The 16342-nt window shown below is 45.8% G+C and overlaps 1 protein-coding gene and 1 pseudogene across 2 annotated transcripts; one reads left to right on the top strand and one right to left on the bottom strand.

The window, feature by feature from the left end:
* The first annotated feature begins 209 nt into the window (after positions 1-209).
* On the top strand, positions 210-7858 carry LOC106611780 (ETS-related transcription factor Elf-2). Of its 2 annotated transcripts, none has more exons than XM_014212357.2 (9): positions 210-538; positions 1148-1231; positions 2751-2958; positions 3701-3808; positions 4022-4138; positions 5096-5185; positions 5423-5615; positions 5913-6152; positions 6279-7858. In XM_014212357.2, the coding sequence occupies exons 2-9, from the start codon at positions 1157-1159 to the stop codon at positions 7144-7146; spliced, it is 1899 nt and encodes a 632-aa protein (XP_014067832.2). In that variant the 5' UTR covers positions 210-538; positions 1148-1156; the 3' UTR covers positions 7147-7858. The 2 variants fall into 2 exon arrangements, with proteins under 2 accessions (XP_014067832.2, XP_014067831.2); XM_014212356.2 differs by having other exon boundaries at positions 3698-3808.
* A 4686-nt stretch (positions 7859-12544) lies between these two features.
* Positions 12545-15786, bottom strand: LOC106611781 (nocturnin-like; annotated as a pseudogene).
* Positions 15787-16342: the final 556 nt, after the last annotated feature.

Raw genomic sequence — 16342 nt, 5'->3', positions numbered from 1 at the left:
ACTCACAACCATAGGACTACAACACAATATTCAGACTGCAGCTCATGTAGTTAATTATGACATACTCCTGCAGTCGTCCAGTAATCACAATGGATGTATTCATGTAGCCATTTCTATTTACAGAAGTGTTCTGAAAGGGCTTTATCGACCAGTGAGTTTTTGTAACGACTGGGGCCACAAGACAGGGGCTCGTAGCGCGGTGCTCTGACGTCATCATTGTCAATGTGTCATTCGCTATCGGGCTCCAGGAGGTTGAGCTGACTCCCTCCGCGAAGAGACGGCGCGCAGGAAAGCAGTGAGATCGAAACATCCTGTAAAACAGAACTAACGTAAACAAATGCAATATATAGCATTTTAGTATTGTTTGTCCGTAAAAATCCAAATTTTGCTACAACTAGCTTGCAAACAGTTGAGAGTATTTCAATTGAGGAGCACGTCGACGTCGGTCTGGTCAACTTGGATAGCTAGCAGTTAGTTCACACAGCTAACGTTAGGCCTAGCGTGAAGCTATCCACCGGAGGAAAAGCAACATACGAAGGTAAGGAACGTTATTTTTGCGAGATTTTATACAATACCATTATTGGATATGTGGTGTTTATCGGGCAAGGATGGCCATATGATAGCCAACTTTAGCGTTGCTAGCTAACAAACCATCTAGCTAACGTTCGCTATTTTAGTCTGTTGGCCGCTAACAAGCTAGCTAACGTTATTTAACTTGCTTCTATTTCATCTCTATAACACACACAATGTAGAACACACGCCTAACGTTATATACCAATCAATGTACAGTAAACTAACGTTACTGGCTAGGTAACTAGAGCTAACGTTTGTTACAGTACAGGCCGGAAACTGCTCAAATTATGTAAACATTGATGCACGCTTGTGAACGTGATGTCCGAACCAGCAAGTATTGGATTATACAGTGTGCAGAGTTTGCTCCGTACTATTTCTGAAAAAGGTTTTCAAATGATCAATTTCGCACTATTATTATGTTGTATACATTTACGTTAGTATTAGTTCAGTTTCTCAGTTAGCAGTGATGAAGATACTAGTACTTACTTTAGGGCCCGATACAGAACTATTCCTAGTCTGTGATGGGGAAGAGGGTGGCTCAGGTTCCCTTCCTGAAACTGTTTTATTCCCGTAGGAATGAGTGATGACCTCTGTTGTGGTGGCAGATGGTGGAGGGAATATGGTGGAGTACGTCACTGTCATGGAAGAGACTGAACAGGTAAGATAGTATCACCAGGCCCCTGTGGTGTAGTGCCTGGAGAAGTGGGTGTACTCTAATTTTGCCCAATATTACCCTAATGGCCTGTCCGGTGAAGGAAAGGTGGCCTATTTGGAAAAAGTATATGACAAACAGTGGCACTCTGAATGACCTAAAATGATAACTCCAAAATTGGTCTTTCACAGTCAGGCCAAACCAAACTGTACAAGTAGGCTAATAATAGGCCTACTATTGAAACAGATAAACAAGGCTGTCAACTGAATCAGAAATTCACAGATCTAAGTTATTTTCTTAATTTTTATTCAGGTTCTCTCTCTCACACTAATAGAAAAACAAAAAAATTGGATGTTCCAAGCCCACAATAATGCTTAAACCACACCAGGAGACTACTTTGAGGTAGTCGAAGAAATATAGATTTGAGTCTAGTTACCCTTAAATTAAACTGCACAGGCACCTAGCACTGTTGTTTTGTTAGTGGTGTTTCTGTAGCGCACATGAGATGGAGTTTGCAAAACAAATGGCCACTGGATTGATGCTAATAATCATGATATCATTCTGGGAGAGAGGCATAATCTACTTTGTAGCTAGTTAACATTTAATTAAGAAGGTTTTTGGGAAAGTCTTTCCATCTACCAGAAGACAGTTAGGCCTATCATTAGCATTACTATATTTTCCCTGTTCCTGAATTGTTTGAAACCTGGGCGTTTTACTTCATATTCTGAGGCGTCTTACCTTGCTAAGGCATGTTTAACCTATAGCCAAAATCTCACCATAGAAACGTGAAGGCAATTATTTTATAAAGACTTCCTCATGTGCACTCACCTGTTCTATTGGCTCTCAAATCAACTTTGTTTCATTGTTTAGCAGACAAAGGCATTATGCTAGTCATATTAGCAACCCGTGAGAATTGTTGCATCTTTAGATCTACCCTCTTTCTAAATATCTAGCTGATATTTACATCTCTGTTCATGAAACCGCTTGCATGTGCAGTGAGCATTTTAGAACAGTGTTTTCCCACAAATTTCATTTTGGAACTTTTGCCCGTAGGCCTACCGCCATGTGCACATTTAATAGTTGATCAACATTTTAAGCTAAACATTCTGACCTGTTCCATCAGCCGTATTAATTAATACGGCGTATACCTCCACTACACTACTTAGATACTCATCGTAGGGATTAAGACGTGAGTATACGCAATGCCCACTGAAAAATAAGTCAGTATACGACAACGTATACCCACCACTGCCTGGCCCTAACCTTCCCCATACAAAAAGGTATTTCACTTGCTATACCAGCGCAACCCAGAAGCTTATTCTAAATGTAAAGCAGTAGGGCCACGGCTGATCTCATCAACATAAACAATATTGTGAAGTGAACCAATAAATAACAACTTCTTTGTCTGGTGACCATAGCATCTCTGTCCTGCAGTTTTGTGGAGTAAATAATTAAACAATGTTCAAACATACACACAATGGACGTTTCAGCTTGCCCTCAATGTGTCTCGCTGTCCTGTCTCCAGAGTGAGGAGGGGGAGGTGGTGCAGGAGATAGTGGAGACGGTAATAGGGGAGGATGGGGAGGAGTATCCTGCTGTGGTGGTGGAGGAGGTTCCCAGTGCCCAGGTGGAGCAGTGCTACGCTGCCCAGGTGCTGGTCTACGATGACGGGACCTACCTGATGCAGGACGTGGGAGACGAGCAGGAGGTGGTCACAGAGGTGGTGGAGACAGGTGAGAGGGCTGCAGGGAGAGAGGTGGGGGTACATGGTTGGACAGTGACGTATTTCAGCAGTGAGATGGAGGGTTTGGATTGTGTTGATAGAGAGACGTGCAAGGGTTGGATGCTTAATCATCGCTTTAGAGAGGGAGGCAAGAGGAGTGTGGGTGTTAGACATAACTTAGCTCCTTAAGAGTTGACATTGCCACTGAGAGTAGTAGTGGGACAGTATTGTTTCCATCCAGGACCAACTCAAGAAAGGACATCTGGTGGTGTATAAGCTGAGCCCATTGGAAGAATGACAGAAGTTATTGATGCTTGAGGGAGGGGACAGTTTTATTGGATGTTGACCAATGACCACCCTAAAGATGAAACTACTTCTGTAGGCAGTTGTTGCTATGCACGATCAAACATGATCAAACATGGAATGGGAGGAGGGTCGTAAAGGGGAAAAAAGTGAATGAGTGCGATAAAGGCTACACAGTTTACTACCCTTTTCTCAAAAGTACAGGTTTACTTCGCCTCACCACTCATTTTTTACAGAAAGACAACAGCTGTCTTGCCCAGCTAACTGTTTCCAAGGGGGATTGTTTGTGGTGTCTGCGGTTATAGGGCCCCAGCCATAGGGCGGTATGGTTAAATAATTATTGAAATAAACTAGTTGAATGAACATTACATTGACTTGAAACGTAGAATGGATGTTCACTTCTCTAACCTCTCTCCTTCCTCCTCATCGCTCCTGTGTTGTCGTAGTAGAGGTGTCATCACACGGGGGCACCATGTGCTTTGATAAGACCTTCGAAGCTGCCGAGGCCCTTCTTCACATGGACTCCCCTAGCAGTTTCCATGGAGACCGCAACACAGGTAACCACTCAACCCCTCCCCCACTGGCCTTGCTGGGGACCAGGCATTACAAGTGGGTAGGACATGATGCCGACTGTTTATTTAATTTATTTGCCGTGTAACCTGTCAGTTCATTGTACCACTAAGTTTGTTTTATTACCATTTGCCAGTCTGAGTTGAATCACTGCTCTGTGGTTTTAATAATGAAAACTATTGTCTCTGTGTGTGTCTCAGTGGAGGATGTGATGATGGAGACGGTGGTGGAGGTGTCTACAGAGTGTGAGCCCATGGAGGAGGACAGCTTCCCTATACCCCCCGACTACGAGCCTCCCTCTGCCAAGAAGAAGAAAGGTCTGCCTCCGACACCAACCAAATGCTTTCGTACTCCGTCTCTGTGTTGATCACCGTGTCCAATCCAGTATTAAAAGTTGTATATTATAAATCAAATTTTATTAGTCAAATGCGCCGAGTACAACAGGTGTAGACCTTAGTGAAATGCTTACTTACGAGCCCCTAACCAACAATGCAGTTAAAAAAAAAAGGATAAAAGTAACAAGTAGTTAAAGAGCAGCAGTAAATAACAATAGCGAGACTATATACAGGGGGCTACCGATACAGAGTCAATGTGCGGGGTCACCGGTTAGTTGAGGTAGTATGTACATGTAGGTAGAGTTATTAAAGTGACTATGCAGAGATGACAACAGAGTAGCGGGGGGGGCAGCAATGTAAATAGTCTGGGAAGCCATTTGACTAGATGTTCAGGTGTCTTATGGCTTGGGGAGTAGAAGCTGTTTAGAAGCCTCTTGGACCTAGACATGGCGCTCCGGTACCGCTTGCCATGCGGTAGCAGAGAGAACAGTCTATGACTAGGTTGGCTGGAGTCTTTGACAATTTTTAGTGTCCTCTGACACCGTCTGGTGTGGAAGTCCTGGATGGCAGGAAGCTTGGCCCCAGTGATGTACTGGGCTGTTCGCACTACCCACTGTAGTGCCTTGCAGTCGGAGGCCAAGCAGTTGCCATACCAGGCAGTGATGCAACCAGTCAGGATGCTCTCGATGGTGCAGCTGTAGAACCTTTTGAGGATCTGAGAACCCATGCCAAATCTTTTCAGTCTCTTGAGGGGGAATAGGTTTTGTCGTGCCCTCTTCACAACTGTCTTGGTGTGCTTGGACCATGTTTGTTGGCGAGGTGGACACCAAGGAACTTGAAGCTCTCAACCTGCTTCACTGCTGCCCCGTCGATGAGAATGGGGGCATGCTTGGTCCTCTATAGGAAGTGTACTAAGTTGTTTTGTTTGTTTCCTTGCAGGGGGAAGGAAGTCGAAGACACAACAGCCTCAGCCTGACACCAACTGCACCATTGACCTGGGGATCAGGAAGAGACCCAGAGAGGGAAAAGGTACCCCACACAGCAGGGGCTAGGGTTTGTCAAGCCCATGAAGGGATGCTTCTCTACGTAGAGCAACTCAAGCTAGCAACTCACACTCAAGCTAGCAACTCACACTCAAGCTAGCAACTCACACTCAAGCTAGCAACTCACACTCAAGCTAGCAACTCACACAGGCTGATTCAGGAATCAGCCTGTGTGAGAGGTCCTCTATGAATGACGTTGGTCTTCTCTCCCGCTGTCCTCCAGGGAGCACCACCTACCTATGGGAGTTCCTGTTGGATCTCCTCCAGGACAAGAACACCTGTCCCAGGTACATCAAGTGGATGCAGCGGGACAAGGGCATCTTCAAACTGGTGGACTCCAAGGCGGTTTCCAAACTGTGGGGCAAACACAAGAACAAACCTGACATGAACTACGAGACCATGGGCAGGGCACTCAGGTAACCACGGGATACCATTCTGTTTGATAGGCAATTCCTCACTATGGTTAGTGAGTAAGGCTGACTTGTTGACCCAACATATCTTTACTACTTTTATGCTAAGGAATGACTAATGACATTCTAGATTTTGGCTAGAATGCCTGTTTAAAATGCATGAATTTGACCCTTTTTAAAGTCCCCTTTTCAATATACATGCTAGGCTGTGACACTTGTGTTAAATGACATCTTGGGTTGTATTTCCGCACGTATTCTGAGTGTAAGTGCAGTCGTCTGACTGGTAGGGTTGTCCCTGTCTAGGTATTACTACCAGCGGGGGATCTTAGCGAAGGTGGAGGGTCAGAGACTGGCTTACCAGTTTAAAGACATGCCCAAGAACATCAGGGTGATCGACGATGACGGGGATGAGGAGGGCGAGGAGGGTGAGGGGGAACCCTCTGAGCACCACCGGGCGGTCCAGACCCTGACCCTTGACCCTGCCACCTCCACCCAGACAAAGCAGAGTTATGTCACTGTCGTCCCCACTGCGTCCGGCAACAGGTGAAGCATGATTAGTGATGAAATAATTATGCATGCTCTCTCTCTGTACATCTTCATACAAATGCACAGTGAACTCATTTGGAAGGTTCATGAATAAATCTGTTTTTGTTTCTGTCTGATGTACAGGACCATGCGTTTGGCCATGCCCATGGTCATGACGACGACGCTGGGTCAGATGACCCTCAACTCCTCCACCGTCTTCACCACCCAGGCTCCCATCACCCTGGGCAACACCCACGCCAACGGGCCCAAGCTGGTGATCCAGACCCTGCCCACCATGATGCCCTCCGGGGCCAAGAGCGGAGAGAAGATCACCATCATCACCATCCCGGCAGCCCAGCTAGCTCAGCTAACGCAGGGCAACCTCTCAGCCCAGCTCTCAGGCCAGCTAGCTCAGCTCATACAGGCCAAACCAGTCACCCAGCTCATACAGGCCAAACCAGTCACCCAGCTCATACAGGCCAAACCAGTCACCCAGCTCGTGCGGGCCAAACCGGTCACCCAGCTCGTGCAGGCCAAACCGGTCACCCAGCTCGTGCAGGCCAAACCGGTCACCCAGCTCGTGCAGGCCAAACCGGTCACCCAGCTCGTGCAGGCCAAACCGGTCACCCAGCTCGTGCAGGCCAAACCGGTCACCCAGCTCGTGCAGGCCAAACCGGTCACCCAGCTCGTGCAGGCTAAACCCGCCATGCTCCAGATAATGCAGAAACCAGCCCCTCCGCTCATACTGGCAAAGCCTGTGACACAGCCCCCCAACCAGCAGCCACCTGCGGCCTCCCCTGTAGGTATACCACAGCCCCCTCCCTCCACTGTCATCACCACCCCTGTACCAACCCCCACTACACCCCCTGTAAAAGAGGCCATCTCACCCCCCACAGCCCTCCCAGAGTCCACCCCGTCCCCTCCTTCAGCGAGCACGGAGCCCTCCCAGTCTAGCCCGGAGGACCCCTCTGCCTCGGAGTCGGCACAGAACCCAGTGGCCCCTGAATCTTGAGAACTTGAGGCCCGAGGGCTACTGACTCCATATTGACACTGTTTGAAGTGGAGTCTTCACTTCCCATCCTTCTCTCACTGGGCAGTGGAGCTGTTGGACCATACAGAGTAGGAGAGCTCTGAACTGGACCTCAGTTGGAGCGCCTAGCTACCAGGAAGCTAGTCTTCAAACTGGAGCTGCAGTGCCCTCCGTCCCTCCACATCAGAAAACCAGGAAGACACAAGAGAGGAAAAGGAACTTTGTATACATACTCTTTAGAAGCTCGTTGGAACTCAAACGACGGGCAAGCCTTAGATTGTAAATCGAAAATCCTTTTTTAAAATCAATAACATAATATAAGGAAGGTCTTTGTGTAAAACCTTTTTGATACTCTGCAGCAGGTTACGTATGATGTATTCTAAGTTCGATGCAACTGCAGTTCTTTTGTATCATAGTTGGAATCTTTGCTTTGGCTTTTCATCTGACTTTGTTGGTTCCCATTCTCAGTCTCTGTATGGCTATCGGGCAGTAGTACCCCACAGCACTGTCCCTCAACACTCAATGTTCTTTTGTGTTTCTTTTTTTACTGTTCAGGAATGGGAGTGAAAGGATGTTTGTGTCAAGAAAAGATGAATCTAGATAGTATATTCCACATTTATGCTATTTTCTTGTACTCGCTGTATTGATGTAGATTTAAACTGAAATGTATTATAAAAACTAACATGAATAGAAACATCTCGTCTCAGTCAATGCTTGTTGGCACTGAATCACTTTCAAATATAAAATTCAGTTGGATTTAGTTGGTCTTGTATACTGTACATTTTTTAAGCTGAGGTTCCTGTATGGCTGCAAGGCCTGGACCCTGACAAGCGTCTAAATGGTTGCTACACTAGGGGGCTGAGAGGTGAAAACAGTCCACCGGTCAAAACACCTGTAACCTTAAACCAACCAGGTTTCGCAATGCTCACATTTGGTTTTACATAAATAGGGAAAATTCAAAAGTGTTCTGCATTATATTCATTTCCAGCACCACCCCAACATTAACATAAATGTGCCATCTTCACATTTTTTTACTACAAAACAATCATCTAATGTAAATTATTTGGCAATGCCTACTCATAATTGGTTAAAATCACAGGATGCGGTCATGGGAAACACTTATGTCCCCTTAAAGTGCCCACTTTCACTCAGTGGCAAATGTCCCTGTGAATATATGCTGACATAGCAGTACATGCCATGCAGCTGCTAATACTATTGTCTATACCAGGGGTTCTCAAACTTAACGGTCCGGGGACCCCTTTCTTGATAGCAAATTCATCAGGGACCCCCCCCCCCCCTAAATAAACAGAGCACAACTTGAGTGAGAAAAAAAAAAGGATACAAGGAGTTTAACTGATCTCGGCAGCGCGTAGCCGGACAAACCACGTCTCGGGCTCTGGGAAGGAACATTTTAAAGGCCCGACTCTTGGCCTTTTTCAAGCTGTATTCCTATAATTCTACACAGAGATTTGTTGTTGCAAATTTAAACACCAATACAGTGGCTTGCGAAAGTATTCACCCCCTTGGCATTTTTCCCTATTTTGTTGCCTTACAAATTTATTTTTTGGGTGTTTGTATCATTTGATTTACACAACCACTTTCAAGATGCCAAATATTTTTTGTGAAACAAACAAGAAATAAGACCAAAAAAAATTAACTTGAGCATACATAACTATTCACCCCTCAAAGTCAATACTTTGTAGAGCCACCTTTTGCAGCAATTACAGCTGCAAGTCTCTTGGGGTATGTCTATAAGCTTGGCACATCTAGCCACTGGGATTTTTGCCCATTCTTCAAGAAAAACTGCTCCAGCTCCTTCAAGTTGGATGGGTCCTGCTGGTGTAAGTCATACCACATATTCTCAATTGGATTGAGGTCTGGGCTTTGACTAGGCCATTCTAAGACATTTAAACGTTTCACATTAAACCACTAGAGTGTTGCTTTAGCAGTATGCAAATCTGGAAGATTGAAACAGGTTTCCCTCAAGAATTTCCCTGTATTTAGCACCATCCATCATTCCTTCAATTCTGACCAGTTTCCCAGTCCCTGCCGATAAAAAAACATCCCCACAGCATGATGCTGCCACCACCATGCTTCACTTTGGAGATGATGTTCTCAGGGTGATGAGAGATGTTGGGTTTTTGCGCCAGACATAGCATTTTCCTTGATGTCCAAAAATCTCAATTTTAGTCTCATCTGACCAGAGTACCTTCTTCCATATGTTTGGGGAGTCTCCTACATGCCTTTTGGCAAACACCAAACATGTTTGCTTATTTTTTTTCTTTAAGCAATGGCTTTTTTTCTGGCCACTCTTCCGTAAAGACCAGCTCTGTGGAGTGTAAAGCTTAAAATGGTCCTATGGACAGACACTCCAATCTCCGCTGTGGAGCTTTGCAGCTCCTTCAGGGTTATTTTTGGTCTCTTTGTTGCCTTGCTGGTTAATGCCCTCCTTGAATGGTCCGTGTCTTGGCAGGTTTGTTGTGGTGCCATATTCTTTCATTTTTTTTATAATGGATTTAATGGTGCTCTGTGGGATGTTCAAAGTTTCTGATATTTTTTTATAACCCAACCTTGATCTGTACTTCTCCACAACTTTGTCCCTGACCTGTTTGGAGAGCTCCTTGGTCTTCATGGTACCCCTTGCTTAATGGTGTTGCAGACTTTGGGGCCTTTCAGAACAGGTGTGTATATATATACTGAGAACATGTGACAGATCATGTGACATGTAAATAAAGTCCACCTGTGTGCAACATAACTAATTATGTGACTTCTGAAGGTGATTGGTTGCACCAGATATTATTTAGGGGCTTCAAAGCAAAGGGGGTGAATACATATGCACTCATATGCACTTTTCCATTCTTTATTTTTTTCATTTCACTTCACCAATTTGGACTAATTTGCATATGGCCATTACATGAAATCCAAATTAAAATCTATTTAAATTACAGGTTGAAGACAACAAAATAGGAAAAACACCAAGGGGGATGAATACTTTTGCAAGGCACTGTATCCTGTAATTCTACACTTTTCTATGAGGCAGTTTTAAAGCTTAAATTACATTTTAAGCTACTTTCCTGTAATTCTACATATTTTGTTATGAGGCAGAGAGATGTTACAGCTTTAAAACTATCCTGCAATTCGATTGTTTCTTCTTCCATGAGTCAGTTTTTATTTTATATATTTTTTTACCACTTTTTCGTGGTATCCAATTGGTAGTTACAGTCTTGTCTCATAGCTGCAACTCCCGTACGGACTCGGGAGAGGCGAAGGTCGAAAGCCTCGCGTCCTCCGAAAGACAACCAAGCCGCACTGCTTCTTGACACAATGCCCACTTAACCCGGAAGCTAGCCGCACCAATGTGTTGGAGGAATCACCGTACATCTGGCGACCGTGTCAGCATGCACTGCGCCCAGCCCGCCACAGGAGTCGCTAGTGCACGATGGGACAAGGACATCCCTGCTGGCCAAACCCTCCCCAAACCCAGACGACGCTGGGCCAATTGTATCCACAGTACTCCACACGTCATGTATTCCCCCAAAATAAACTGTGGGTCTCCCGGTCGCGGCCGGCTGCGACAGAGCCTGGACCCGAACCCAGAATCTCTAGTGGCACAGCTAACACTGCGATGCAGTGCCTTAGACCACCATGCCACTCGGGAGGCCCATGAGTCAGTTTTAAAGCTTAAACTACAGTTTATTTTGGGGGAATACATGACGTGTGGAGTACTGTGGTTACCAATATCCCTGTGAGTCTCCCAGGCCCATGTTGCCCAGGGTTATTGCCGTGTTCACGTGCTAGTCGGAATTAGTAAACTCTGACATTTCCAACATGCTAACTGGTTGTAGTTGTGCCGCGTTCAACCACTTAGCAAGTCGGATATTTTAGTTTCCTAGTTTCCACTAGCACATGAATGCGGCAAGAACATAAATTGTAGATTACATTTTATTGTATTACACTGAATTTATTCCACGGAGACAATTTGTTTAAACTGTTTAGTAATATTCATATATATTTTTTTAAACGTATCTGCCCTGCAGGACCCCACTTTAACTGCATTTCTGTGGTGGAATAAAAAACCCAATTGTCATACTTGAGTAAAGTTAAAGATATTTTCTATTAAGGTGACTCAAGTAAAAGTCCCCCAGTAAAATACTACTTGAGTAAGTCTAAAAGTATTTGGTTTTAAATGTACTTAAGTATAAATATGTCTTATTAAGCAAACCAGACTGCAACCATTTGCTTTTTTAATTTATGGATAGCCAGGGGCACACTCCAACAGCATTTACAAATGAAGCATGTGTGTTTAGTGAGTCTGCCAGATCATAGGCAGTAGGGATGACCAGGGATGTTCTCTTGATAAGTATGAATTTCACAATTTTCCTGTCCTGCTAAGCATTCAAAAAGTACTTTTGGGTTTCAGGGAAAATGTATGGAGTAAAAAGTACATAATTGTATTTAGGAATGTAGTGAAGTAAAAGTAAAAGTTGTCAAAAATATGAATAGAAAAGTATAGATACCCCCCAAAAAATGACTTAAGTAGTACTTCCAAGTATTTTTACACCACTGCTGCGTTTAGACACGCAGTCCAATTCTGATCTTTTATTCACTAATTGGTCTTTTGACCAACCAGATCAGCTCTGAAAAAGAGCTGATGTGAAAAGAGGTGATGTGATCGGTCGAAAGACCAATTAGTGGATAAAAGATCAGAATTGGGCTGCGTGTCTAAACACAGCCCTTGAGAACCCCTGGTCAACACTACATGGCAGTGTTGCTGATCGTTGCTATTCTATAGACTAAATGGCCAACAAAAGGCTTTAGAATTGAAGTGTGAGCATTTATTCCCAAAAGTAATTTGACTGAATGTTGATGCTCAAGCATTTATTCAGCCTGGGCGAACGTGATACAGAATATTAACATAACTAGCTACACAAAGTATCAAACACTAAAATAAATACACAGGACATTTATTTATTTATTCTGTGCTCACTGGCCATCTAGCTGCCACAGCATTGAAAATATAGCAGAGTTACATAATTATCCACAGGACTTATATTATCCTATTCTTCAGTTTCCCTCTTTTACATAAAGAAATAATCAAGAGGGATAACATCACACCTGTGCCAGAAACTTTTTTCCCCTGGAGGTAGTTATTTTTCAGCAAGTGATGGTTTTTAATATATACAAAAAACAACTACTCCCCGGTGTCAAGTCTAAAATCTAATCTCACCACCAGGTCAAGTAAAATAAGCATTCAGTTCTTTAGTATCACAAACCCATCCAGCCACTTTTCCTTCATTGTCCTGAACTGTGGTCCTATTGGCTGATACCTCTGTGATAGGCAGCCTACGTCAGCCTATGGGGTTGCTCCCTGAAGCTGACATCACAGAGCAGTGAGAGGTGGTTGGAGGGGTAGTGGTATGAGGGGCAGGCGGTCAAGTCCTAGCTCTTCCTCAGTGGGTATGTCCAGCAGGGTATCCACAGTGAAAGAACCGTGAGAGTACCAGATGTAGTCCAGGGTACTGCAGCTCTCCCCTGAGGGACGGATCTTCCAGGTAGTGAAGGCCGGCTCCGTCTGCCCATCTGTACACAGCAGCTTATAGGCTGAGTCCAGACCCAGGGCGGAGTAGGTAAAACGCCTGTACACGTTCTCCGAGGGCTCGCCGTTAAAGACACTATCAGAGGCACCCCCTCTGTCCCACTCCCTCCCCCAGCTCCCGTACCGACTGGATCTGAGCCAGCTGGCTGCGAGGTGATCGCTTTCAGGCTCTGCAGCAGGTCAGCCCCCCCCGGGCAACCCTCAGCCTCTCCTCGCCTTCAGGTGGGTCACGACCACGCACAGCCTCTGACCTGTTGCCCGGCAACACAGCGTTTGCACAACGGCCACCTGATTGGTAGGCAGCATCATGGAGGAGAGATGCAGGTGGGAGGTGTGGAGAAGGCTGAAGCATGAGTGGCGGTAGAAGAGAGCACAGCCGTCAGGGCCGTTGTTGCTGGCCACATCCAGGCAGGGGGACCAGGGCTTGGGCAGGAAGGTGCTGTGGTAGCCCAGGCTGGCCAGGATGGGCTGGAAGGTGTCGTGGTAGTGGTCCACTTCCTGAAGACACAGGATGTCAGGGCAGTAACTGAGGATCTACTCCAGGTACTTCCTCTCAGCCCAGATCAGAGCTTCCAGAGGACAACGCACAAAGCCCTCTTCGCCCTCCCCTAGAGCTGAGGAGATAGGGCTGTTAGCAGGGACCAGTTTGGCTCAGTGGTGGAGCACGGTGCTTGCAACGCCAGGGTTTGTGGGTTCAATTTCCACAGGGGACCGGTACGAAAAACGACGAAAATGTATGCACTCTAGTGTAAGTCACTCTGGATAAGAATGTCTGCTAAAAGACTAAATTGTAAATGTAGTTAGCTGACATTACCAGAGTAGACATAACTGTATACTGTTGTACACTTCTCCCCATTTCTGATCGTGAGCACTGAGCAGTACCATGTTCTGTAGTCTTGAGACCAACTGAGTGTACAAACCATTAGGAACACCTGCTCTTTCCATGACATAAACAGACAGGGTGAATCCAGGTGAAAGTTACGATCACTTATTGATGTCACTTGTAAAATCCACTTCAATCAGTACAACTGAAGGGCAGGAGATTTTTGAGCCTTGAGACATGGCTTGTTTGTGTGTGCCATTCAGAGGGTGAATGGGCAAGACAAACGATTTAAGTGCCTTTGAACGGGGTATGGTAGTAGGAGCTAAGCGCACCGGTATGTGTGTCAAGAATTGCAACTCTTCGTTTTTTATGCTCAACAGTTCTCTGTCTGTGTCAAGAATAATCCCCCACCCAAAGGACATCCAGCCAACTTGACAACTGTGGGAAGCATTGGAGTCAACATGGACCAGCATCCCTGTGGAACACTTGACACCTTGTAGAGTCCATACCCTGATGAATTGAGGCTGTTCTGAGGGCAAAAGGGGTTGCAACTCAATATAAGTAAGGTGGTCCTAATGTTTTGTACACTCAGACATACAGATGCTCTGGTGGTCTTCTGTAATCTGCAGTACTCTATCATCCATCAGAGGTCTATGTACCTTGAGCTAGGATGTTCCACATCATGACCCATATGGATGGTGTGTTCTGCTGCTCATGGTTCCTGTATTGGTACTGGTGTGTTGGGTCTGCAAGGTAGACCCGGTCCCTGTGTGGCCTGGGCCGGCCGGTTCTGGAGGGCTTCCTCACACTCTCTGAGGAGCTGGCTGGGTCGGCCTGCTCCGGGCCCTCTGGGTCCTGGTCCGAGTCCTGGTGCTCTGGGTAGTAGTCCTGCTGGGTCAGGGTACCAAAGAGCCTGCTGCTGCCCATCGGACACACTGGGGACACGGAGACAACATATTAGAGATACAAAACTGTACACAAATCGTGTGCGCACATAATCACACCTACATAAACAAACTCCCCTGACAGCTCATGAGACATTGTCAAACATGAGTGCAGAGTGTAATCCTGTTCACTCCTGTCAAGTTACCCAGCAGTCAGCAGAGACTGTGTGTGGGGCAGATGTCTCTTAGGCTCTCGCATGAAAGATCATGTCCGAATCCGACTAAATCGATCATCTGTAATCACTCAGTAAAGCATGGAACGCTCTTAGGTTGACTGGTCAACCGCGACACATTATTTTGCTCCGTTTACCACAATAAATGTCCACAGATTTAAAAAGGCTAGCAAATTCAGTGGACACACCCTCTTGACAACAGTCAGGCTCGGACTCATCCTCTGCGTTCCTTGGAAGCCATTTTGTGAGTGAGCAGCTAGAAAGAGGACAGAGGGAGTAGACAGGGACTGGATCTAAAAGAGAGACACAAATATGTGGTCTTACCCATCATCTCCATCCTGAGAATATGTCAGTGTGGTTTAGTGATCGTCACCAGTGTTTAGTCTTGTCTATCTGAGAAAAACAGAACAACTCTCTAGCTTTATTCTACTTTAATGAGCTTCTTCACCGTCTTTCTCCTCCTTCAGGGGTTTATGATTTTCTCTCTCACTCAATTCGGACAATCTGACTCCTCCCAATTCAGTTCTCTGCTGCTTTTAGTGCTCTCCGGTTCGATCTTCCCCAATTTCTCTCTCTCTCTCTCTCCCCATCTCAGTCCCTCTCTAGGTTTCTGTGTCAGTGACATTCCAGCTGGTGACGGTGTGACAATTTAGACCCAGTAAGCCGGTCTTGAGACTGACTAGAGGAGTAGAGGGGGACTATGAGGTCGTCATCATTGCTAGTCATAAGTGACAGTGAGGGTTTCACAGCTAGTCAGGTGGAGCTGACAGACAGATGTATCTGGACACTTGAAAAACCCACAGGGGAGTGGGAGGTGGGCAGTAACACACACACACACAGGTTTAAAGTGCCGGGTAGGGGAGTTACTCAATGGCCAGGACAGAGTGTTCGAATGCAGGATCATGTTTAAAACTATAAACCTCTCCAGAGAGAAGAGGAGAGATGAGGAAGAGAGGAGCGCAGTATTTATTTGCTACCATCTACTGACCTCTAGTGGGGTTCCAGTTTCTATTCTAGAGTTATTACTTATTCTCCTCATCTAATTTTATTGGTCACAAACACATATTTAGCAGATGTTATTGCGGGTGTGGTGAAATGCTTGTGTTCCTAGCTCCAACAGTGCAGTAATCTCTCACCCTCTCCCCCCCTCGCTCCTCTTGTCTGTTTCTCTCTCTCCCTCTCCAGGAGTTCTGGTGGGAAGACTATTTCTTCTGAGCAAGATTGGACTCTTCTGAAACGGATGTAATGACGTGATAGAACGTTCCAGAGCAGGCGGATGTTACTGGACTGCTCCGTGTGAGAGTTCAGAGGATTCTGCCAGCTACTCAGCATTCCTGAATAGACCAGTGCCAGTCACACTCTCCTCTCCCACACTCTGCTGATCTGGCTGCCACAATAGCTTACTATAACTGTTCTGTGAGCGCCACACACACACACACACACACACACACACACACACACACACACACACCACGGCACGCTACATAATGATCAAATGAAATGAGAGAAGTGCAGTTTGTCCTTAGTTAATCTGTGTGATAGGGGAGGGACTGAACCGAGTGGAGTGTGATTCAATAAGCTGACTGTCTGCTGCTCATAGAGCACATACACACTGGAATGCTTCAGGGCCCCATTGAGCACA

The sequence above is a fragment of the Salmo salar genome, chromosome ssa09, assembly GCF_905237065.1.
Source record: "Salmo salar chromosome ssa09, Ssal_v3.1, whole genome shotgun sequence".
Classification (NCBI taxonomy): domain Eukaryota; kingdom Metazoa; phylum Chordata; class Actinopteri; order Salmoniformes; family Salmonidae; genus Salmo; species Salmo salar.
This window is presented reverse-complemented; position numbering and strand designations above follow the sequence as displayed.